Raw genomic sequence first — 24,675 nt, forward strand, 5'->3', positions numbered from 1 at the left:
AGATTCCATTCTGAGACTCATTGGAGATTGTGCTTTAAAAGATAATCAACTCAGCAACTGGTCAAGGGTACTTTTATGGGGTTAAATTTTGACTTTATTTGGTAACTATCTTTTTTTCTTCCCTTTCTTAATGTCAGTTTTTCAGGAGGGATGTTTCTTAAAGGTAACCATTGAGTTTGGTTAGTTTTTTTTATTTGAATTCTTTTTTCCGTTAATATAAAAATTAAAAACTTTCAGACTGGTTAATTTTGGCCACCGTTTTTCAGGTTTGTTCGGTTTTGACATTATCAGATCCATTTGCCATGGCGACCGTGTCCCACTGACCTGCGTGACCCTCTCATTGCTGCCTCCATGTGTATTTGTGAACTGTCTGCAGCTTACTGTCAGTTAGCTGTTACAGCTGCTTGACAAAATTAAAAGTGTACATGGGTTTTACCTTTACTTCTCCGTTTAGGTCCAGAAGTGAAGTAATTTTGTTTTAGATGTCATTTTACCCTTATATAGTTTATAATTTTTGTAATTAAATGCAAAAAAAGAAAAATCAAATTGGTTCAAGATGAATAACTTCGCATTCATGTTTAACCCTTTAACACCAGAGCTTTAGCTCCAGCCCTGATATTTTTAAAACTACTGTAAGTCTTCGACCTCTGAAGAGAAGAAAAGCAGCTTTGCACCATATGCAGCACCTTAATTTGTTCCATATCGGTGCTAAAACTTTTCAAACTTATATTAGAAGGCATTTTTCTCGTGTAAAAGTCAGCAGATTCATGTTGAACGAGTAAACAGTCGAGGCATCATGGTATGTCAATGACCATGTGTTATTTAGGTGTTTGTAGTGACATTTCTGGTGTTACTGCATGTTTCCCTCTAAACTCATTAGTCACTGGACAGGACAAAAGCCTACAAACTAGTTACCTTTTGATTTCTTCAGGAAAGAGTGAGGTGGAGGGAAACCTACCAGTCAAAGCCAACACAGGCTGCCCTACAAATGAGGAGCACACTTTGTTGGGGTGCATTGGCAAGTCTGCTTTGCTTGGAGCAGGCAATTCAACACATAAGAAACCGCTATTCTAACTTAGTCCACTTATAGTCCTTTTTATTTCATATCCTCAGCTATAGGCCACCCTGCACACATTTTTGGAAATTTCCATCACAATTTAACACATAAAAAAAGCAATAAGCACCTACATGTGCCAACATTTGTCTGACTTTAGGGCCACATTTTTCTGTGCACGTTAAAAGTCTGCGTGCTGTCCTGACCCGTGCAGCAGTCCAGAGTGCCTCCTCCTTCCCTCTGTGTCTTCCCCTCCCCCATTCAGTGTAAAAACAAATCTCTTTTTCTGCCCTGAGCCTTAAAGTATTGAGTCAACAAATGTCACTGAAGCTAAGCAGGGGCTTCTGGGAATACGGCGGGGGTCTCCTGTTAAGCCTAGAAAAAAGCAGATTATTTTCAGAAAACACACACCTGCTAGTAAGTAAAGGGTGGGGGGTGAATAGCAAAATTATAGTGTAAAAGGAGCCTGTAAGCACACATTCCAGTTCTGCATATGACCTTTAGCTTCAAAGATGTAAAAAGAACTACATAAATGGCAAAACCAAAAAACTACAACCCTGCAGGTTTCAAATACAGACCAACAAAAATATCACTTTCATTTATTTAAAAAGCACCAACTTTGGTTTTTTAATCGTCTCCTTCTGTGTCACACACCTCTTTTTCTCGCTGAAGCCCACGTGGCCGGTGTCAACAGGAGGTGGGTCTTGGCTGAAGACTGAAGCAAAGTACACTCCCTGCACACTTGCTGGATTGCCTCACACATCACTAAAAAAAAAGAAGGGGGCCAGCCAAGAAATGTCAAACTGTGATACAGCCGGCGAGCTGCAAAGCGGCTGTGTGTGACTGTTGAAGTAAAAAAAATGTTTTTGTTTTTTTTAACAGGCACTATTATATCAAAGAGGAAGTTCTGCAACCTCTGACAGAAAGAAAAAAAAAGTCAAAATAGGGTAAGAGAAAAGGGAGGGAAAAACCCTGAGTCACTCGGCTTCCTGTCTGAGAAAAGGAAGGGGGTGGAGGCAACTTCTGCTCTGCCATCGTCAGACGGTTAGGACCGGTGCAATATTCAACAAAAAAGTGCATTGAGGGTGGAGTCCTGTCTTGTTCATGGAATCCACTCCAGTGCTTGAGGGCAGCCATCATAGTGTGCACTATTGTGTACGGCTGAGAGAAGAAGAAAAAAAGAGGGAGCTAAGGGGGGAGAAAAACTGTGGCTTTGTGTGGGAAGGACTCAGAGGCAAAGTGGGTTTGTGAATATTTGAGTTTCTCACAGAGACAAGCTCTCCCCGCAGAGTTGCTTACTGATTTGGTCAGCTTCGTGTGCAACTGCTGCCTCACACATGACTCTCAGACAGGCGAAACAGCGACACTCTGGCTTCTCCTGATGATGAGAGCCAACGTCAGACTGGTTTCCATGAATATTGATGTGGAGGATAGACTGTTTCATAGAACAGAAGGAGGCAAGATGGCTGCCCTTTAGGATTTGTTAAAGAGATCGAGACGGTTTGTTGGAATTTCTACAAAGTGGAGGGACGTAAAAAGAAGGTGAGACTTTGTTCAGTGTGTTAATCTTCTGCTTCCCCTTTCCCCTTTTAACCTTGAGTCTATTTTTGGTGTGTTTTTAGATCAGGTGAGCCACAGTATATGTCCCCCACCGTAAAAGAAAGAGGCAACATAATAAGGAGGGGATATTAGATAAACCTACTCCAACATGGCTGACGATTTTCGTTTTGTTTTTGCCGACTGGAACTGAAAGACAGGGCATTTCTGCTCAAGTGTGTCCTGTGTTCACTTTAACATTTTTGTTGCCTTTGAATGCATCCCTTCTTTTCTGAGTCACTTAGCACTGCTAATTCAGGAGTTTTTCAGGGGCTATAATGAAATGCCTGTTCTTATAATGCTTTCATTCGGTATTTGAACTTTGCTTTGTCAGGCTATGTTTTTAACATTTGAATAGAATGAGTGAAATTGTGTAGTTTTTATTTTTTTTGATTTTGTTCTACTATTTTTACACATTTTAACAGATTTTGAAATCTATGGTAAGTAAAAAACCTTTTTTTATTTCAACTTAAAATTCCTTTTACATCTTTTAGGGTTGTGTCACCTACTAAAACATTATATTTTCAAAACCCAATCTTGTGTGTGTTTGTATTAAAGCAGCAGGACATGTCTAGCTCTAAGTGAACAGTGACTGCACATTAATAAGGTAGAAAAGGCTTCTGGCTTGGTGTATCTCTGAATCAGCTACAGTTGCTCTCACTGCTGAGTGACACAAAGGCAAATCCTAATGACAAACAAAAAAGAGAGAACTATGGCAGCATAGCGTTTGGATGACAGACAAGGTCAGAATCCACTAAAGAAAATGAAACTCAATCCTACAGCACCATTAACTAAGAGAAACAAGAAAGTTCATTTTGGAGCAGGTTTTTTTTATTATTCTTTCTGTTTTTATGACATCCTGACTAAACATAAGAAATCTTATTTTTTTGTAAAAAGCAACTTAAAGTAGCAAAGAATATTTTTACAATTAAGGTGTTTCTAAAACAGGAACTACAGTGCTTTAGAGAAATGAAGCTTATGGCAAGGCAAACTAGCAGAACAAGACTTTTAAATACATGAACCTCAAAGTTCATTTTTAAAAGTTCAATGTAAGTATAAAAATATCATATTAAATCTACAATACTTCTTGACAGTAGTATCAAGCAAACAATTTGAATTCACAAAAGGAACTCATGTCCTGTCTTAATTAGTGCATTTTAAACTGTTAAGACTCTGTTTTCCTGGATTCAGTATTCTAAGATCAGCACGTGTAAGATATGGTGTATTCTACTAGCAAATAAATATTGACATCACCACAGTATGGCCTCAAGTTATCAAATAAAACAAATGGATGTCTAGAAGGTGAAGAACAATGACTGAGCTTTGATTGAGAACAGCAGCAGCGACAGGGGAAGCGTTTACCAGCAACAACACAGTCCTCCAGTTATACGTATTCAAAAGAGAATTTGAGAAGCAGCAGCTGAATGAAGAAGGAGGGGAAAAAAACAGAAAAACAGCAAAGCTTAAAAAGTCAGCTGCTTGTAACGTGACTAAAAACCAACTTACATGATTTTATGTGAGCAGAAGATGAATTCTTTTCTATGTTAGGGATCTCTTATTCTATCCAGTACATAGCATTTGTCTTCGTTGTGGTTACAACTGCAAGGCTCTCACACTTCTCATGCTTTAAGCATATAAGAATACTCTATTTTAGTAGCTATGCATGGCCAACTTTTAAACTCAGCTTGTGGTTAAACTCTCTGCAGGCGAGGACATAGCTTTGTTGTGTTATGCCAAAAATGGTCATTGACTGTGCAGCATCAACACAGGGGCTTAATCTAGGGGTTATCTGTAGTATTCAAGTGTGTTGTGACGGCATGCTGCATCATGTGACACATCCAACACCATGCTAAGATATTGTCATGTGAACAGATATATATAAGACGTTGCTTTCTTAGTAAAGCCATGGAACCCTTTTGAGTTTAATTTACCCTTACAAGGTTTTAAAGTAAAATATGAATGCACAATCTCAGAATAAAGATTTTTAAGGGATTTATGCATGGTTGCTGCTACACCAGTAGCTGAAAAGGCATCACAGCATAAGCTAGGCTACAGGGGGCTGAGTGGGGGGAAGGGCCATATGGATCAATCACATGCACATAGCTTCTCTCTTCTATCCACACCTACAGATAAAACTGCGTGCTTGGATTGCTCCTTCGTCATGGCCGTAAGCTTCCCTTGAGTCACTCTGGGGGCAAAGACAATATCACCTCTGGGGAGAATGTCCAGTTGCCATAGCGTTCTGCAACAATGCTGTCTCCTTACAAAGCCTAAGCACTTACCCAAGCTTTCACCTCTGACCCAGCTCAGGCCAGCCCCACATATCATTTTTTGACCCAGAGGTTGCTGCAAAAATGTGACTGAAACATGCCAGGAAATAGGTTAGACATGTTTTGTTTTCTGGCAGGACAGAGCTCAAGTGCTTTTGTAGGACAAATCTACAAGGTACTGAGAATTGCATTGATTTCTGCAGTATTGATTTTACCACTGAGTGAAGCTCTATGGAGCTCTGTTGGACAGCAGCAAGCTACAATCCAGTCACTGCAGTGGAATCACAAAGCTATTATATTGACTGCACACATGCAGATTCCTACAGACAGTCTGCTGAGTGAACTAATGTTTAAGCTGCAGAGTTTTTGATAAATAACTCCAGCTACATGCCTCCATTTGTTTTCATTTTGCATTACAATAGGACTCATTTTAGACTTCAGTCCAATTCATCCAATTAAATGTATTATAGGAGTTTCTTTTGCAATGATGCATTCTTTCTCCATCTCCAAACAATCCGCAAAATATTACTAGGTAATATTAATCACCGGATTCACTAGATTATGTGCAAAAGAAAAGTAACAAAATGTATTAAAACCTTGAAATTACACGAATAATACCCGGTCTTCTGCCCCACCGAGACTCAGCCCTTTAAAAAGTTGTAACTCTTCGATGGAACAAGTTTGTTTAACAGATGATACTTTAAACCTGTGAGCATGATTATATGAGGTAGTATATGAGTTATCTAAACAACAAGAGTCTCCATGAGCTTTGCACCTTTATTTCCAGTCTTGACCTGCAGCCTTCTTTTTCGGTGAGGCTATGGGTTGTTCGCCTAACGTAGTCGTAGACACGGAGTGAGAGTGACAAGGCGCTGTTCGAGTGGCACAGCACTGATGGGAGCGTTTCTGGCCCTGTGAGCATGTATCCATGTCAGGGTTTACCTCGGGGGTGAGACGGTGAGGGCAGCAGCTCAAAAGCCTCCTCCACGTGAGTCCACGCACATGGCCGTTCTGTTTACAAACACCATCCAGGAATTCCGCGTAGGGACAGAGACAAGTGGGATGTTACGTAACTGTCCCCGAGCGAATGGTATCTCTTCCTACCTTAGCGCTGCTGCTTCGTGTCGACGGACGTTTCGTATTGCTTCTTACTCTGTCTCTAAGTAGCAAACCATAATTGCAATGTTTCTTTGACTTTTTACACACAACCAGAACCATGAATTGCCAAAAGGAGACCACAGTAAAGACGTGACATTTTTGTGAAATTTTAAAAGTAAAAACCTTTTTACAGAGGTGTGAAAATTGAGAAAGGGAGAGCACACAGCTTAATAACAGCCACTACCATTTCTTGTATTTCAGAAGACAGTGCAAAGCATAATGGGATAACAAATGTGTAACATAAATAGACTACCATCTCCAATTCTAAACTTCCATTAGACATGAAAGCAAGTAAGGATCAGTCAGTTTCAGTTAAATCCCATCTATCAAACACAGTTTAATTTTAATTTTTCGCCCTGGGTTTATTTTAGGTCTAATTTTTTAATTTTGCTTCTATTTACCAAACACAGTTCCAGCTGAAACAAGTAGTTAACATTTGCCTTATCAATATTTCTATATCTTCTGTCCCCCAATATGGTGGTGAAAAATATGTTACAAACTTAAATGTAAAGACCAAAACCATCTAAGGTTTGTTTTTATGAAATGCCAAATGTTAACAGCTTATTTGCATGTGGAAGATCACCAAACTTGGTTTTCATTAAATTACATATTTATGTAAAACATTTCATAGTTAAACTTTACCTATGGCAGTAGGTAACAATAATCAAGTGGAAGAGATTGTCAGCTGTATTCAGGCTATGTCCAAGATAAAGAAGCATGTTGCACCATCTTCTGTGCCAAAGAATCTGTAATTGTGCAAAAAAACATTTTTTTACTGTCTCAAAACAAGGATTACAATGTGTTTGCTGTGTCATAGTTCAAAATGTTGTCCACACTAATGTCCTCTCAGAATTTCCTGGCAGCCTTTTGGTGCCATGTTACTTCCTTTCTGTGAGAATCTTCTTCAGTTTTCTGCCTTTTGTTTCTTGTGTGGATGTGGATCATGCAAACAGACAGAGGATGTTTGAGCATTCGGAAGAGGTAAACTTAAGAAAAAACTTGAAGTTGGAAAAAAATGCAGCTATTTGTGTTTCTTCACATTGTGCTTCTTTTAGTTCACAGCAGTTTTCACAGTTTTACTGGGCACATCTGAAATCTCCCATATGACCTTTAGGTTTAAAGTTTTACTAATATTGCAGGTTTTTTGGACTGCTGCTAGCATAAATGCACAAAGCACATGTTCTCAACACACCAATGCAGCTTATTCTGTTGTCAGCCTCTCTGGGGTAATGTTTAGACCAGATGGGATTTGAAGCACTCAGAAGATGGTCACCATGGCTACTGTGCACTCAGAAAGAAATTAACTTTGCTGTGTGCAAAGTTCATCATGTTAGTCAGATATATTGACTGGTGCACGGACAAAGGGTTGTGGGGGAGACATATTTGGAAGGGAACACATGGTGCTGCTGTGAGGGGTTGGGGGCAGGTCAGGAGGTTTGTGCTCTTCGCTCATTTCTTCAGTCTCCATGTGATGCAGTTTGAAGGCACAAAAAAAGGTTTAGACTCCCTGCATGAGCAGTGCTCAGGGAGCTTCCAGGCAAGGCAGGGTAGGCATTAGCTTGAGCAGACTGAACAGCAAAAGAATCCAAGACTAACAGGTTTAAGTAAGAGGTGAGCTAATGTTCAACTGCTGTTTATTATCTGGACTGACCTGTTCTAGGAAAAACAAATCTTTAGGTGACTTGAATTTTAAAGATTCTTACAAATACTGTGCCTCACATGAGTATTTGTACATAAATAAATGCAAGTCTGGTGGTTTACAGACTTTATCTGTGGTACTTTAGTGCCTTATCTTTTGTCTGTCTTATCACGCCAAATAATCAAACAAAAGTTGAAAAAAAGAAGTTACTGTTAAAGCCTTAGTTTTCTAAAAGCTTGGTTGGAACACTCCTATAGTGGTTTAATAGAGAAAATGGTTTCATAAGATGAAAGTCACGTTTACCAGCATTGTACTTTGTGTTTGCTCATGACTTTCCCAGATACCGGTGAAACGAGTTGTATCAAAAACATAAAGAGGTGGGGTTTGTCCCCGTCAACATAAAAAAATGAATTACCAATGCCTACAGTGCCTGCAAAAAACTGAAACTGTGTCATCTTTAAACTCAATGATATGGGGGAACATGTTTCCTGAGTCATTAACTACAAGACCTTCAACCCATTCTGTTAGTCACTTCCACTTCTTTTTTTTTTTTTTTTAAAGCAGAACAAACTATTCTAAACAAACCACAAATAAATTCTCTGTTATTTAAAGAGTGATTTGTGTTTTCTCAAGTGAAGTTTGTCTTTTAAAATGCTTTGTGAACTCCTCAGGAGTCCATTGTATCTTGTGTGACACCATCAGAGATAAGATCATGTTAAAGAAGGACTCTCCTATATTTCTCAAGAGTTTCTGCTTCATTTTTGTGAAAATTTATTTTTAATGCCAATGTTGATATGTTACAAATTTTAGGCCTAGGAATTAATTTATTACAGTGTTATATTAAACAAAACAAATTTAAGAGGTAATTATCCTTTCCTGCTCCAAGAAAAAGCCTTTGGTAGCCAACAATCATTCTAACTGTGCATACAGTTTGGTCTGGCCCTATTGTGCTTCCATGTACATTTTTCACCTTATGTGATTGATTATAAACTCCTCTGAGCTAACCATTACTGTCAAGACTGTTGTTACAGAGATTTGTTATGATAGCATATTTTTTTGTTTGTTTTAAAAAAAAATAAGGATTCTGAAAGGATTGTTTTTAAGTTCAAGCATTAATCTTAACGCTCACCTATTAAATCTTTCTAATACGTTTAAAGAAACAGTGAAGTTTGGGTTTATTTTATCTAAAAATATAAAAGATATAGTGAGAAAAGGCAATGAGACAAAAATCAGAGCAGGCAAACAGACGGCAATGGAAACCATCCCTGCCACATCTGTATTGCATTAGACATAAAGAACAATGTCGATTGAACAAATCCTTTCATCACACGGAGGGGGAGGTGGCTCTCAGGGGAAAAAAATGACATACAACATTTGGGGTCCTCTTTTGTCTTTGCTACAATCTGTTGCTGATGTATTTAAATTAAGGGTGGGCAAAATCTTTTTTTTTTTCCTATGCTAAATCAAGTGAAATGCTGCCTCACAGTGAGAATAAGGCAATGAGCAAAGACATTTGGATTGCACTTAATTGAAAAGGCAAAAGTGATCATTTTCATTGCAGAGTTGTCCTTTCAGGTTGACTTTGAAAGAACATGTAGAGGAGGCTCTTGGGTTTGTTCCTCTAAAGTGCAACTGTCATCATGTCACAATAAAGTGTTTAAACCACAGAAAACATCAGCAGATAAGTGGGCGAAAACCAGACACAAGGTTGTGCAATTCAAAGTTACTTAGACTCAGTTGCAATAACATCAGTTGGAATTCATTTTAGCAATAAAAAGGGGTTTTGAAAACAGAACTTTAAGGCTTATTTTTTTCAGTTCATTTCAGGTAATTCTCTAAAACGCTAATAGGGTTCAGTATCAAATATGATCAAATATCATTCACACATTTGTTTGTTGGCTAAGAAACTCAAAGTTTTGACATTCATATGTACTTGTCTGTTCTAATTTAGTTTGTAAGTTCGTAAAACTTCTCCATCAACACTGTTGATTACATTTATTTTTAATGTCTTTCCAGCTCCGTCCAAAAAGTTCCTATGAATAACAGACAAATGCTTCAATAATAGTCTAAAAAAGGGGGAAAATCTGTTTTGTATGAATATCAGACTTCAGAGACACTCCAGGGTTTATTAAAAGCAATGTCATATGTTTCATCTTATGGGGGGAAAAAAAGAATGCACAGCCGACCTTCACCAAGTTGCCTGCACATACCATGTGACGTAAATCACAAGCGTGTGTGTGGTGCCTCATGAGAAGACGTTGAAGATGAATGAGCATCTGTGCCTGTTAAACATTTGACCATCACTAATGACATGTGTTAAAAGGACATTGCCTCATATTGTGCTTACAACGTTGGTGCTCGCTGACCTACCACTTGTTTCAGTGCAGCCCCATTTCTGCTCTCCAAACACTGGAGCCAACTGTTCACATGCACCGCAAGTTTCATATTTCAAAATGTTTCTTTACACAAGTCTTTTGAGGGGGCAGCCTTTACCCTCTCAGAAGATCAACAGACTGCTGCAACATTACATTTAAAAAGACCTTTGTAAAAAAAAAAAAAAAAAAAAGGCTTTTCGGATAATGAAATTTCAGACTTGGTCGGGGATTTGCAAAGTGTTTGTTAGTGTTTGCTGTTATATTGGTGTACAGTTGTGAAGAAGCAATAAGAGGTCGTTAGGTTTGTAAAGCAGCAGGTTTGGCTCTATTTTTACGAAGGGGATTTAAAACACTGTAATGCAAGTCCTCTGACCTAATTACGTGAGTAAAGGGCTGCTAGGGATGAGGTTTCACTGGCAGCCCAGCCTGCCAGCCCCTCGAACTGTGTAAATCCAGTCTGTCTTTATGGAGCAACATGTTACCATTTGGACAATTTTGCTTTTTTTAGCATGATTGTTGCAACTGTGCAAAAAAGAGGCTAAAGCATGTGGATAATTGAAATGTACTGATCCTAATAAAGTGGATGTAAACCATTAACTGGAACTGTTAAGTATCAAATAAAATGCTAAAAAAAAGTAACAGCGACAGTAAACATTTAGTTAATAGATATAACAGTATTAATAGGCTCAAACAATAACTATGAATGAGTTAAAGGCACATGTCAGTTTCACAATTACCTAACACTTTGAATATTTATAGGCTTTTGACTGGTTGCATGCTCAACTTTCTTATCTCTTAAAGAGGAAACATAAAGGGGCTATTTCAGAGAAGAAAAGGAAATATACACTTGAAATTCTAGCCAGTTTTTTGGGCTATTCAGCAAAATTCTGCTATGGTTGTGCGGCTTGGCAGTTGCGGGTTTGATTTAAACGTCTGCTTAACAAACCGGTCAGGTTTTTTTAACTTTAAAAAAAAAAAACTCATGGTAGCAAGGCATATAAACAAAGGTGGCTTCTTAGCCTAAATGCGCTGAAAGCCAAGTCTTATGGCAGCTGCTGTAGTGGTGAATGTAACACAGGGCTGCCAAGTCATGCCAAGTAGTCTACATCTGCCATGGCACTTCTCATATTTCACAAGCTCTCTAAAGTAAAGGAAATCCTACTTCTACAAAGGGCCCACATCCCTACCTTAGTGTTGTAATAAAAAGGAAAAAGGCTGTTCCAGTTTTTGAAAATGCGAATTTGATTATAGAAACATTTGAACACCGAACAACTGTCTAAGTCAGGTGATATTTTCAGTTAAACCTGTGTAACTTTTGTGAGTCTGTTCCAACTTTGTTCATCGTTGTGCACTCCAAATATTTGAAACATAAGAGGAACATTGCAGATACATTTTTTTTTTGGTTTGAACATACATAACAGTAGAATAGGGCCATGGCTCAGTGTGAGAAAGACAGACAATTTCAGATAATAAAACATTTGTGCAAAAATAATCTCCTCATTCTTATCTGCTGTTTTATGATGGAAAAATACACTACTTAATAATCCACTTTTATCCACTAATCTTTTTATGTAGGTCACAATTGTGGAGGCTGAACAGAATAAAACACCCCCTTTACATATTTCTACACAGTTAATTGCAATGACATAGAGATTTAATTCCTCCTAACAACAATCCTAAATGTAAATTTCTTGAATTTTAGTTATTTTGAGAGCTAAAAAAGTTTGGCAGCTCTGCATAACTTTTCATTTATTTTCACTTTCAAAGAGATAGGCAGACCAAAGCTGCAGTTTGTTGGGGTCGAGCCTTGTACAATAGAAGTGCTATTGAAATGTGAAATGTGCATCACTTTGTCTTTCTAATGATGAGTGTGAATAGGCAGAGTGATAACAAGTCACTTATACTGTGAAACCTTCGTAACTTTAGTTGCAAAGATGTGTTTAAGGTACTTTACTTTTTTTTAAACCCCTCTCATGAGATTATCTACTCATTTGACTTGTGCATAGACAATATTCCTAATGTATATGAATTATTCTATTAACTAATAATGCTCATTTAGGAATAAAACATTGATCACAGCTACAGAGTTACTCAGATCATACGATTAGCATGATTACCTAAAGACTGGGTAGCAGGTTGAAATGAGAGTATAGAGGAATGGCTCGCAGAAATCAACCTGATGTGCACGCCAACAGTGAGGTTGACCACTAATAATAGCACAAAAGGCACCAAAGTTCACTTCTGGAAGTTGGTGGGGATTTTATGACAAGTCAAGTTAGTTAAGCCACAATTCAAACTTAATCAGTGCTAATTCTTTGATAAGCTTTTGCTACCGGAAAGAAATAAGCCAAAGCATTATTCGCTCCGGCGTCTATAGTACTCCAATGTTTGGTTTATTTCAGTACTCCACCTTCAGAGCAAAAATAGGTCTGCCTGTTAATCATTTCTGAGAGGTGGAGAACATACTGGTGCCAAATGTTTTAAAGTGTGCATTTAAAGTCAGACTTCTAGCATAGCGTCACAACTGTGTTTGTGTTTGTACATTCATATGAATCCTGGGAAGACGCACACACAGCTGGGATCTCTGGCTTTGTTCTGGGTGTGCAAAGATTCTTTCTTTTTTTTTCAGTGTGGGTGTATCCAACTGTGACAAGCTGCTTGGCTCTGCTCGGTGCTTTGTAAACTCTGGAGTGTCCCTTAGGACTGGAGTTTTCCTGAAAGCAGCTGAGCACCAGACGGAAACCTCCTGAGGTTGTTGCAGATTTTTTCAGACTGCTCAGAGGGCCAGATTAAAAGTGAAGAACCCACATGAGATCAGGAAGTGGGATTCCCTTGCTGTTTCTTTAAAAGCCATTTGCTTATTTCTAATTTTCAAGAGTGTGTTAGGTGTTGTTAGTTGCCATTTAGTTTGGAAATGTTAAATACATTTGCAAAAATCAAAAAAATGGTGATAGTTTTCATGTTTAGGTCTTTTTCCTGATATAAATTGTCTAGATTAAATAAGCCAGTATAAAGATCTGTTTTGTCTCTATGCTGCTCTGCATCGGCTCCTTTTCAGTGACGGCAGATGGAGCGTCCAGACTGCGTACAACAGAGTACTCGTTAGTGATAGGTTTTAAGGCTCTAATTTGGTGGGACTGAGGCACTGGTTAAGTTCAGGAAGGGTAAATAACACAGAGAAGGAGATCATTAGGGTAAATTATTATCCCACTCCCCAAGAGCAAGTTGTGAGCAACTGGTGGTGACTCTTTTTCGATTTAACACTTTGCTCAATGATGTTTTCCCAAGACTGGACATTTCTTAAGGAAAAGTAAAAACAACAGCTTGATTTTAGGGATTGTTCTTTTTATTGAGTCACTACCTGTTTTGTTGTTTCCCCCACTGATTAAATTGTAAGGCTTTTATCTTAGTCTCTGTTCTAAAGATGCTGTTAGACTTAAACAACAGAACAGATGAAGGTAGCCGTTCTGCCGGCATGATAACTATCCCAATTAGTTCCAGATGCAATAATCAGGCCCAGTGATGGAGGACAAAACTGCTAAGTGGCACATGCCTAAGCACTACATACAAAGATCAACCTGTGGTGGACCTAAAGAAGGTTTAGAAAAACAGAAAAGCATTTGAGGGGATCCAGATCTGGGTCCAATTATGTTTTAGCATGGTTGTGTAAACATGCTTCGGTTTGAAAGCTGAACGTAGTTGCCATTCTACCTTTTCATGTCAATGGATAATTTTCCTGTGCACACCATGCATTAAAATGAATAACTGATGGGTGTGTTAATAATATAACATATACATATCTTTGTAACAGTAATAAACAGAGCATTTAAATACAATTAAGTCAGATGAATATGACATTTTTTCAATACTTTGTTTTGAGTATGTATAAGGGTGAAAATCATTACACTAAATTATTGAATTAATTTAAAAAATAACGGATGCTCCACCAAGGCCTTTATTTATTTTTTGTAGAAAACAAACAAAATGTAAAATTATATTGTGGACATATGTATTCAAAATTTTTTTGAATATGGGGAGGTAAGCTCTTTATGACTACTAGGGGAGTGATTGATGACAAACGTAATAATAAATTTACTTATATTTCACATGTGTTGATTTAAAGTTATTGTACCGACAAAACATTTACTAAGAATTTAATAGCTGCTTTACACTGGCAAATTTTATAAGAAACTTTCCTTTTTAACATTTTTATTTTGTGAGGTTGAATCTGACCACACTGGATACATAGTGGGGTTTTTCCAAGTCTGATATGAAATCACTAGATAAAAGACAGATAACTAAAAGAAAAACTGCATTCTGTTATTCAAAACTGGCAAATTGAAACATTAAAGCCACTTCTAACCGTAATGCAACAAATAGTCTGCAATTTGTTTATGACACAGGGTAAAACCATTAAAGCCATTCATACATTTTTTTTACTTGAAAAGTCACATTAAGTTGCATAGGTGTGCACATTAAGCTGATTGGTGAGCACATTTGAAGTGTGCCTTTTCAACTCGCTGAATTTCCATTGTTGTGACTTTGAAGTCAATGAAGGGAATGAATCATGGCGTTTTGATGAATGGTGTAATTCCGCATTTAAGCTTCACTTTTTAGACAGCTCTCAACAAGGAAGCAAACAAGTATTACAAATGTAGAAAAGATCTGCAGAAGTACAGTCTGGAAAGCTGGTGGTAAAAAACATTACTTCATCTTCTAAACCCGTTTTGTCCTTTAATGGGTCACTCGTGGGTGAAGGCAGGGTACACCTTCGATAGGTCGCCATTCTGTCGCAGGGCCACAATCACACACCCATACACACTCACATTCACACCTAAGGGCAATTTAGAGTAACCTATTAACCTATGAAGCATGTTTCTGCATGGTGGGAGGAAGCCGGAGTCCCAGGAGAAAACCAATGCATTCATGGGGAGAAAATGCATTCTCTTTCGGGTCCCTCAGCCAAGACTTGAACCGGGGCCTTCTTGCTGCAAGGCAAGAGTGCTTAACCACTGCGCCACCCAGTAAAAAAAAAAAAAAAGATTGGTCTCAATGCCACCAGGTATATGCCACCAGGTCAAATAAGCTTATTGTAATGCTTGCAAAAAACCATCAAGCCGCAAAAACAAAACCACATAAATTACTGAGATGGCTGAATTATTTTCAGTGTGTTTTTTCTGCAAAGATACATTTTTAGTAGAACTGTAGAACAAATATGAAGTTTTAATAATCCTATTATAGTTCAAATGGGTGTGGTCTGAAGATAAGATTATTGCTGCATTAATACACTTACATTTAGAAAAGTAGAAACCCCAAACATTTGCTGAAAAGCAGTGTGTGTTGTCCACAATATTTTTTACATTGTGAAAATGTATTAAAACAATTAGCAAACTGAATTATTTCTGTTTTTTTCTGCAGGACAGACAGAGGGCAGCCCAGTGTATGGACTCTGAGCAGGCCAGATGGAAACAGACCAGGCCAAGCATGAGAAGGAAGAAAGTTCAATGATAGCACAGTTTGGCATTCCTCACAGTATCTCTCCCAGACTCCAGAATGGATGCCACTTTTCTGAAGGTTCTCCGCAGCCCACAGGAGACAACAACTGGATTACAAGCCCAGTACAGTACAACCCTAACAAAGTATCAAACTCTTTGAAGAGACACAGGGAGAATTGCATCATCCCTGCATCAGAAGAAAGCCTATTTGATCAGGAGTCTTACAAAATGAATGGAGATTTGATGAATGGCGAGCTGAAGCATGGATTCACAGGGGATACATTACTACACCAGCCCAAGAGAAAGAAGGTAGATTTAGAAATCAAAAGAAATGATGGCACAAGTTCTGAAATGGTGGACAATTTACCTGAGCTGACTAATGCAACTAATTTTGAATGCAGCTCATCACAGAGGGAATTTAGTTTGGATAAAAGGAACCACTCTATTCAGAATGGAGATATTTTTGGTCGGCCACGGAATAAACAATTTCCCAATGGTGCTGTATCAGCCTCTTCAACCTTAGAGAGTACTCCAGGTGATCTATTAGAAAAGACTTTGTCCCAATATTATCCTGAGCAAGTGTCAATTGCACCACAAACATCGGGATCACAGCTGGATACAGTCAATGGTTCACTGGACAATCAGTTGTCTAGTGAAGGTGCTCAACCCCCTGCTTTAGCCTCAGGGTTGCTTCCTTCAGGGCAGATGCCCAATTCTCAGCAGCAGCAGCCCAGGGCACCTGAAAACAGTGAAAGGGGCAACAGTTGTAACAGTTATCTTGTAAATGGATTCTCAAGCAGTTTTGGAGCAGACCACCAGCAACAGCAGCAACCACATGCTTATTCTGCTTTAGAAATGAGGAAACTATCAGGCGAGATCACTCCAACAAATGACACCAATTGTTCTCAAGAACATCCAACCAGCATACCCCATTTTACAGACCAATCAGATCCTCAAAGTGCATATAAAAACACCCAGCAAGAGTTTGACCACAGCCCTTTTCTGAGGAGCAGTAATGCTCAACACGCAATTGACGAAAATGGTAGATATAGATGCTTTGCTAACTCTGGGATGGCCCAAAATGAGAAATCTGGTTCTGATCAGTTTTTACACCTAAGCACTGAGAGAAGTCAGTGTGGAATTCAACCTCAGAACTTCCAAGAAAATGGCAGAACACAAAACAACGATGATGAGATGGGACAACATCAACATCACATTGGTAAAGGAAATGGTTTGGAGAACACAGGTTGGATGGAAGAGAATCCTTCAAATTCCACACAGCAGCAGGCACCACCTTCTCAGACACAAGACCAAGATATGTGGAGAGCTCTCCCTCCTAAGCCTAATGTAGAGAGGACAGCCAGTCCCCAACGTGATACCCAAATCATGGAGCCTGGCCCAGTGCAAAGATTTCAGATACAGAGAAGTTTAGCTGACATGAGTCCAGGGTCAAACACCTCCCAGCAAAAACTTCCAGAATTGTTATCCAACCAAATGCAATTTGCTCCATCCCAGCAAAACACTGCCACTAGGTGGCAGCATCAAAGCCCTAAAGCCTTTCAGATGCAGCAAACGCCAGTTACTGAAATGTCTGATCAGCAAAACTTCCCTCAAAATCAACAAGGAAATAATTACTTCCAGAAGGACTCTCAGCACTTAAGTGATGATACTGATCTGCAGGATATACTGTCAGCTGGACTTCTTACTCAGCAACAGCAGCACTGTAAACTTCAGCGTCCTTTATCTCACCCACCACAGTTTGAAGAGCAGCAATTGAAGTCTCCCCACTACAGACCACATAGTCAGCCTCCACCAGAACAGCACTTGCCTCAACTCAGCCAATCTCTTGGAAACAATTTAGCTCAAGCCAACAACAGCCAGCACAGCAACCATGCCACATTCATGTATAGTAATAAAGCAGAGATGCAACAACAGCAAAGACAGTATCTACCAAACCTCAAGCAATTTCAACCACAGCTGCCTAACAACCACTGCCACAAACACAACAAGATGGACTTTACCCAGACCTCAACACAGTCCCAACCTCACTTACCACAAGGTGCATTAAACCAGCAGGTGAGAAACCAGATGCATCCCAAAGCTGAACCGCAGCTTAAGAGTTCTTGCACACAGTTCCAAAGGGGACCTCAACTACCTCTGGGATCCATGGGTCCACAAACAAACTTTCAGAGGAATGCAGCTATACGTATGCACCTGTTGCAAAAGCAGGAGCTCCAAAATCCTCTTCATCCCCTTCAGAGCTCTGAATTAAATCAGTCCCAGAGAGCTATAAAAATGGAGCCCCGGTTTGAGCTGCCTACATCACAGCAGCAGGGGCAGCTGCTACATATGCGTGAGCCAGACAAAGGTGGACTACAAGTCAAGCAGGAAAATCACCCATCCCCATGCAATCACAAGAAAATACCAAGGAGTATCTTGGCTTCCATGGAACAAAGTCTAAGGCAGTACCAACTATCAACAGTTTTTGAACAAAAAAGCCTTCTCATCCATTCATCTAATAAAGTGAAGGTAGAATCTTCAGGCCCTGTTACAATACTGTCAACCAATACTGAAGTAAGAGATGTCCAATCCTCGATACCAGCCCAATCTACGAAAAAAGGCTTGGAATCCACTCCTAAAAAGGAGCAACTCCTTCAAAGTTTTGTTGACTCCCCTATGAAGCTGTTGGATACCCCTATTAAGAATCTTTTGGATACACCCCTGAAAACTCAGTATGACATAGCCTCTTGCCATTGTGTTGGTAAGTTCTATAGTGTTAAAAGAAGATTTTCTTGAAATTTGACAAGTACTTCTTGGAAGAATGATAACCGTCTCAAAAAGGCTCTGCATAAAGCTTATAAACAAATTCTAATACATTATTTGATGTATTTAGATCAAATCGTCGAGAAGGATGAGGGCCCCTACTACACTCACCTGGGCTCAGCACCCACTGTTCCTGGCATTCGGGAGATGATGGAAAAAAGGTAAACCACACACTAAAGATACATCTATAGTACAGATAAACTGTTTTTTATTTGTACCTTGTGTGTTTTTATTATTTTTCATTTTTAACACATTTATTCTGCTTTATAGGTCTGGATTAACTGGCCGTGCCATCAGGATTGAAAAAGTAATTTACACTGGCAAAGAAGGAAAAAGCACACAAGGGTGCCCAATTGCTAAATGGGTATGAACAACTTACTCAATGTTTGGTACTCAAAATCAATGACATGCCTAGAATTTCTTTCTAAAATAATTGTTTGAAAACATTCCTATATCCTCCTAACTCCAGGTTATCCGTCGATCTAGTGTAGAAGAAAAGTTACTTGTCCTGGTGCGTGAACGTACAGGTCATAGGTGTGAAACTGCCTGCATCATTGTTGTAATACTAGTTTGGGAGGGTATCCAAGCTAGTCTGGCTGACCGCCTCTACCTCGAGTTGAGTGAAACTCTAAAGAAAAATGGAGCTCACACACAACGGCGCTGTGCTTTCAATGAAGAGTAAGTGACAATATGCCTTAACTGACAGCTTTTGCATTTCTTTTCAAAGTCTGACAATTAAGTAATTTTTAAAAAATGCTATGTAAATACTTTCCAGGCGTAAACTACAAATAGAGCCATTACTTTTGTTTTATTTAATTTAAGAGTGTGCTATTAATGAAAATTGTTCCTGCTTGTCATAGGGTCAGTTTTTTATAATATTTGATATGTACTCTTCGGTTAGTTTCATTTGTGTCAAGTCTGGCAAAAACCATTAAATTATCTCTGGGTTTTTTTTAGGAGGACATGTGCATGCCAGGGATTAAACCCTGAAGAAAGTGGAGCATCTTTCTCCTTTGGCTGTTCCTGGAGCATGTATTACAATGGCTGTAAATTTGCTCGGAGCAAAATTCCCAGGAAATTCAAGCTGCTTGGAGATGATGTCAGAGAGGTGATCTATGCAGACTAACAGAGAATGACTGTGTCATAATTACATTTAAAACACAGTCAAGATAAGGGGCCTTGGTGTTAAAAACTTTGTCTTTCAGGAAGAGAAAGTGGAGCGGAACTTTCAAAATTTAGCGACTTTGCTTGCGCCTTTATATAAAGCTATGGCACCTGAAGCATATGGAAACCAGGTAGGTTCAAATGTACATCTTATTTTGCTTGAATTTACAGTTATTTATTTCACAAATACTGGTAGTAAATTGTTTATATATTATATGTTGTGTTTCACTGTTTTTTGTCCATTTATGAATTGTTGATCAATAAAATTTTAAATCTGAATATCTATAGTAGTTGCTACACACTTGATGCATGTAAGAGAAAAAATCTATTTATCATATCCGCAAATAAAACGTTCACATCCATGTCATTTAGCCACATTTTGTTTCAAACTGGCAAGTCAAAAGATGAGACTGAGCAGTCATTAAGTGGTAATGGCTAACTGGGTTTAACTATGGGCAACAACACCCTTTTCTAGCTCATCTATAGGCATGTCCATCATTTGCAGCCAAACAAAAAATCAAAATGTTGGAGCGATCCTTATCCTATAATGATTATATTTTTGTTAGTATCTTTCAAGAACTCAATGATTGTTGTTCATTGTGTGCTTACAGGTGGAACATGAGCACAGAGCGCCAGATTGTCGTTTGGGACTCAAGGAGGGTCGGCCCTTCTCTGGTGTCACTGCTTGTATGGACTTCTGCGCTCATGCTCACAGGGATCTCCACAACATGCAGGGTGGCAGCACTGTGGTAAGTCTTCACTAGATTTCTGGCGGGCTGTTACTAGCTATGTTGCTGGTAGAATTTAGGGATCAACCTGCATTTGAGTTGGATTATTTTTACTATTTTTATTTGATTCTAGTTATTAATTTGAACTCAGTGATTCTTTGCTGTGACATAATATGTTGTGGTCTACCAGCTGGTGTCAGCATTTCCACCAATCCCAATAGCTGGAGCAGACATCAATAGTTAGGCTTATGGGAAACTTGCACCAAAAATGCAAGCAGGACAGTATGCAAGCTAATGTCAAATTATTAAATTAAACAGAACTAGCTGGTTTCATATGGAGTTAACGCCTTGCAGTTATACCGTTTTTGTTTACTATAAATATGGGACAATAAACTGCTATTCATGAAGTGACTAGTTTAGACACATATGTGAAACTACCACAAATGGTACTTTAAAAAACAAAAAATACAACATTAAAAGAAAAACATTTCAGCACACGTCCATGCAAATCTCAGAATTTGTTTTATTTCAAGTCCTTAAAAAATTACAATCAAAACATGGTATTGTAATGTAATATATAAAGTGAAATCTAGATTTCAGTCTATTCCTTTATTGTATGACATAACTCACGTGTAAGCATTTAACTGTTTTCCAGGTGTGTACATTAACAAGGGAGGACAATCGAGAAATTGGAAGAATACCAGAGGATGAGCAACTCCATGTGTTACCTCTCTATAAGGCTTCCAACACTGATGAATTTGGAAGTGAGGAAGGTCAGCAGGAAAAAATGAAGTCAGGAGCCATACAAGTTCTCAGTACCTTCCGCCGTCAGATACGCATGCTCGCAGAGCCCGCCAAGTCTTGCAGGCAAAAGAAGCTGGAAGCAAAAAAGGCAGCAGCCAACAAGAATGCCACCCTGGAAGGTTCTGGTGATAAGGCAGAAAAGGCCAGCCTGGCCAAGTCAAAAGCTGGCACTTATGAGAATACAGCTCAAAGCACTCCAATGACAGGTAATTTGATTTTTGTTTTAGAGATTATACGTTCTTTGAAGGAGATGGTGTATAATATCAAGCAGTTAAGGATGGCCATGATCAATGGGACCTGGGATTTCTTTTTCTGATGCTCAGGATTTTCTCTTTTTTTCTGATTATTTTCCAGGACCTCTTCCAGGTGCTGTGGGAGCCACAATGCAGTCAAGTCATCTATCACAACCCCTAGGGGCGCATCCACAACAGCAGCACCAAAGCATGATTCCCCCATACTCTCGCTCAACACATCCTGGTTTCATGAGGTTCCCCAACTCCCCTGGGTCATTTCCAAGCACTTCCAAGCCAGGCAGCATGTGTCCCACTCAGGCACAAGCACCAGCAAGCCCTTACCCCTCCCCTCTTAATGTAACAAACTCTTACATGAATGGGCCAAATCGTCCATACCCAGATTACCAACGTAATGGAATGCCTCTCGACAACTGCCACCCATACTATCTTGCAAACCAAAAGCACTTGAACATGTACCAACAACAGCTACCAGCTCTTTACCCTGAGCAACAGTATGGACTCCATCAGCGTTTTGATGTTAATTATCCACCAAGATACAGCGAGTCAGGTTTACAGGTCAATGGTTACAATGGTATGAGACCAGCTCAAATTATGCAACCTTACAACCCTTATGGTCCTAGCAGACCCTTGGATGCCCAGTTTATTGACCCTCTTTCAAGGATGCCCTCTGGCCACGGAGGCATGGATTACTCACCCGTAGTGAGCAAAAGCAATCAGCTTGGAGAATACCCAAATACATACCTCCATCAGAACCCTCACATCCTTCCTTCTGGGCTGGATCCTTTACATACTCAAGTAAAGACAGAGATGGGTATTCCTGACCCACAGATGCTTTCAGCTCAGCTCCGTGGTAGATGTTTAAACCCTGATACTCAGTCAGAACTAAGTTTGCCCAATGGTGGTGTCATGGGTTCAAATATCAAGCAGGAACCTGGAACACCAAAGACACCCACAACCCCACAAAAACCAGAGGTGTGGTCTGACAATGAACATAACTTCTTGGATCCTGAAATTGGTGGCGTGGCTGTGGCACCAAGTCACGGTTCAGTACTCATTGAATGTGCAAAGCGGGAGCTGCACGCCACAACACCACTTAAAAATCCAGATCGCAACCACCCTACACGCATCTCTTTAGTTTTCTATCAGCATAAGAATCTGAATGAAGCAAAGCATGGGTTGGCCCTATGGGAAGCCAAGATGGCAGAAAAAGCTCGGGAAAAGGAAGAGGAGGCTGAAAGGAATGGTGGTGAAGGAACACCAACCAAGGGAAATAAGAAGGGGGTGAAGCGTGAGCATCCCGAATCAGAGACTACAGGGGAGCCTCCATACAAGCGTTTTATCAAGGCACTAATGGAAGGATCCTTATCAAGTACAACTAACACATACGTAAATACAAGTCCATATGCATTCACCAAGGTCACAGGGCCTTACAGTCGATTTGCATGAAGAACTTCTCATTAGGAACTTAAAGGTGCTAAGTAAAAAAAAAAAAAAACACAGGCACTAAAGCCTTTCTAGCAGCCATGTGTTTTATAGTAAAAAAAATAAGTGCTGAGATTCAAACCAGGTGTTTCATCTCTTCAACAACTGAGCTTTATCAGCAGCTCCCAACGAAGAACAGATTTTTGTCAGATAACTTCTGCAAAATTCAGTATATCTGGTGCTTTCAGTCTGACACACAAGGATCTATTACAGCTGGGAACAAATCAACATTTGGTTGCTTTCTTGTTTCAGAAAAACTGTAACATTATCTGGGCATAGGACAGATTTTGTTAAAATGTACTATTCACTGTGCACTATTGTTTCTATTACTATCAATTCTATTGCATTCACACTAAGACCATAAAACATTTGACAAAGGACACTGAAAAATATTACTGTCAACGCTTCAGGTTTCAAATGGTTTTTGGAAAATCAGTTTTCAGGAGCACTTTCTGGGAGTAAAGGTTACATACTTGGAAATACATGTACATCAAGAATCATGTCACAGTTCTTATGCAAGTTTTATGAATTAGGTGATTGATTGAGTGAGCAAGCTATGAGAGCGAATCAGTTTCATGCTAAATGGTTTCTAAAACTTAAATGTCATTGGTGCTTTTATCACTTAAAAGTATTTTCTACTGTACAACTAAACTATATTCATGGTGCATTTTTAAACATTTTAAGGGTGAAAAACATGTGTTTTACACGGTTGTGCTGGTTCTCAGAAACTGATTTAGATGTTCTTTGCTGCAGCTTCCATGAACTAATGTGTGGGGGGAAAAAAAATCACCTGTTGTTTCTGTCTGTGGTGCAAACATGCTTTTTATACACTGAGAAAACAAAACAAGGTAAGCTTGGTGTCAGTTTCAAAGTTTATCTATAAAATTCTGACTGTAAAATAAACAGGTAAGATTTGTACAGTAAATTAACTTCTTATCTGAACTTCTTGTTAGAAAGTTTGTCTGTATAAAAGTGACGCCTTTTTTTCATTGTATTTCTTCTGATCAACTGAGTTTATTTCATAAGGTGCTATTTAACCTACTAGAGAACGTACAATGTGAGGCTCTTTCAGCATTGAGAAGGCTTTTAAATGATTAAAAAAATGGTGTGATATATACCTCAAAACTAGTTTGGCAATAGGATTATTGCATAATTTTCATCATTTGTACATTACTTTTAACATTTAGTGATCAGTTAGAAGTAAGCTACAGGCAAAAAAAAAAGTTCATTTCTTGCTTTCACTGTGCTATGAAAGTACTACTTGAACTTTGATTTTACTCTAAAATCAGGGACATTTTCATCTAATTGTGTGTGAATCTTCACTGCCCATACCTGTTTTGTAATATTCAGGGAGCTGCCAGTGAATCATCAATCCCAATGGCATTCTTGTCAAAAACAGTTAACAGAGACAGAAAAAGACTTTCTTGAATATTTTTTACCATTTATTCTGACTCATGAGTAATAAGTTAACTAAAGGGAATGATGTAAAATAAATGAAAAACAATGCTTTTGCGATGAGCCAAGACCATGGCAGTCATTTATTTTAGTTGCACGTCTGTGGCCGTGTACAGATTTTATTTAAAACCACTCAAGTATATTTCTTCCCTGTCTCTTCAATTTAATTGATCCCATATAATTGCATTATATTAAAAACCCAAGCCAATTATTTCACGCAATCTTTGAAAGCACTTCATTTATTTTTCAGGAAAATATTTAAGCAAAATGTATGTGTTTGAAAAAAAAGAATAAATTATGTCACTTTGTACATACCAACCATTTGATTTGCAGGAGTATAACTCAAGTTGATATTCATGTAGGTTCAATACTTGGTCA

General features: G+C 38.8%; 1 protein-coding gene and 1 long non-coding RNA gene across 2 annotated transcripts; one reads left to right on the forward strand and one right to left on the reverse strand.

The window, feature by feature from the left end:
- Positions 1–215: 215 nt before the first annotated feature.
- Positions 216–1,990, reverse strand: LOC110015170. The gene is made up of 2 exons (XR_002290300.2): positions 1,709–1,990; positions 216–1,429 (listed from the first exon to the last, which is right to left on the reverse strand). It is a non-coding gene; the product is annotated as an uncharacterized LOC110015170 (long non-coding RNA).
- Positions 1,991–2,303: 313 nt separating this feature from the next.
- tet2 (tet methylcytosine dioxygenase 2) lies at positions 2,304–24,065 on the forward strand. The gene is made up of 10 exons (XM_004065914.4): positions 2,304–2,596; positions 15,511–18,348; positions 18,481–18,571; positions 18,681–18,774; positions 18,880–19,088; positions 19,368–19,518; positions 19,616–19,705; positions 20,186–20,323; positions 20,958–21,312; positions 21,461–24,065. Exons 2-10 carry the CDS (start codon positions 15,555–15,557, stop codon positions 22,804–22,806), a joined length of 5,268 nt encoding a protein of 1,755 aa, XP_004065962.2. The 5' UTR covers positions 2,304–2,596; positions 15,511–15,554; the 3' UTR covers positions 22,807–24,065.
- The last annotated feature ends 610 nt before the right edge of the window (positions 24,066–24,675 follow it).

This window comes from Oryzias latipes, chromosome 1 (assembly GCF_002234675.1).
Source record: "Oryzias latipes chromosome 1, ASM223467v1".
NCBI lineage: Eukaryota > Metazoa > Chordata > Actinopteri > Beloniformes > Adrianichthyidae > Oryzias > Oryzias latipes.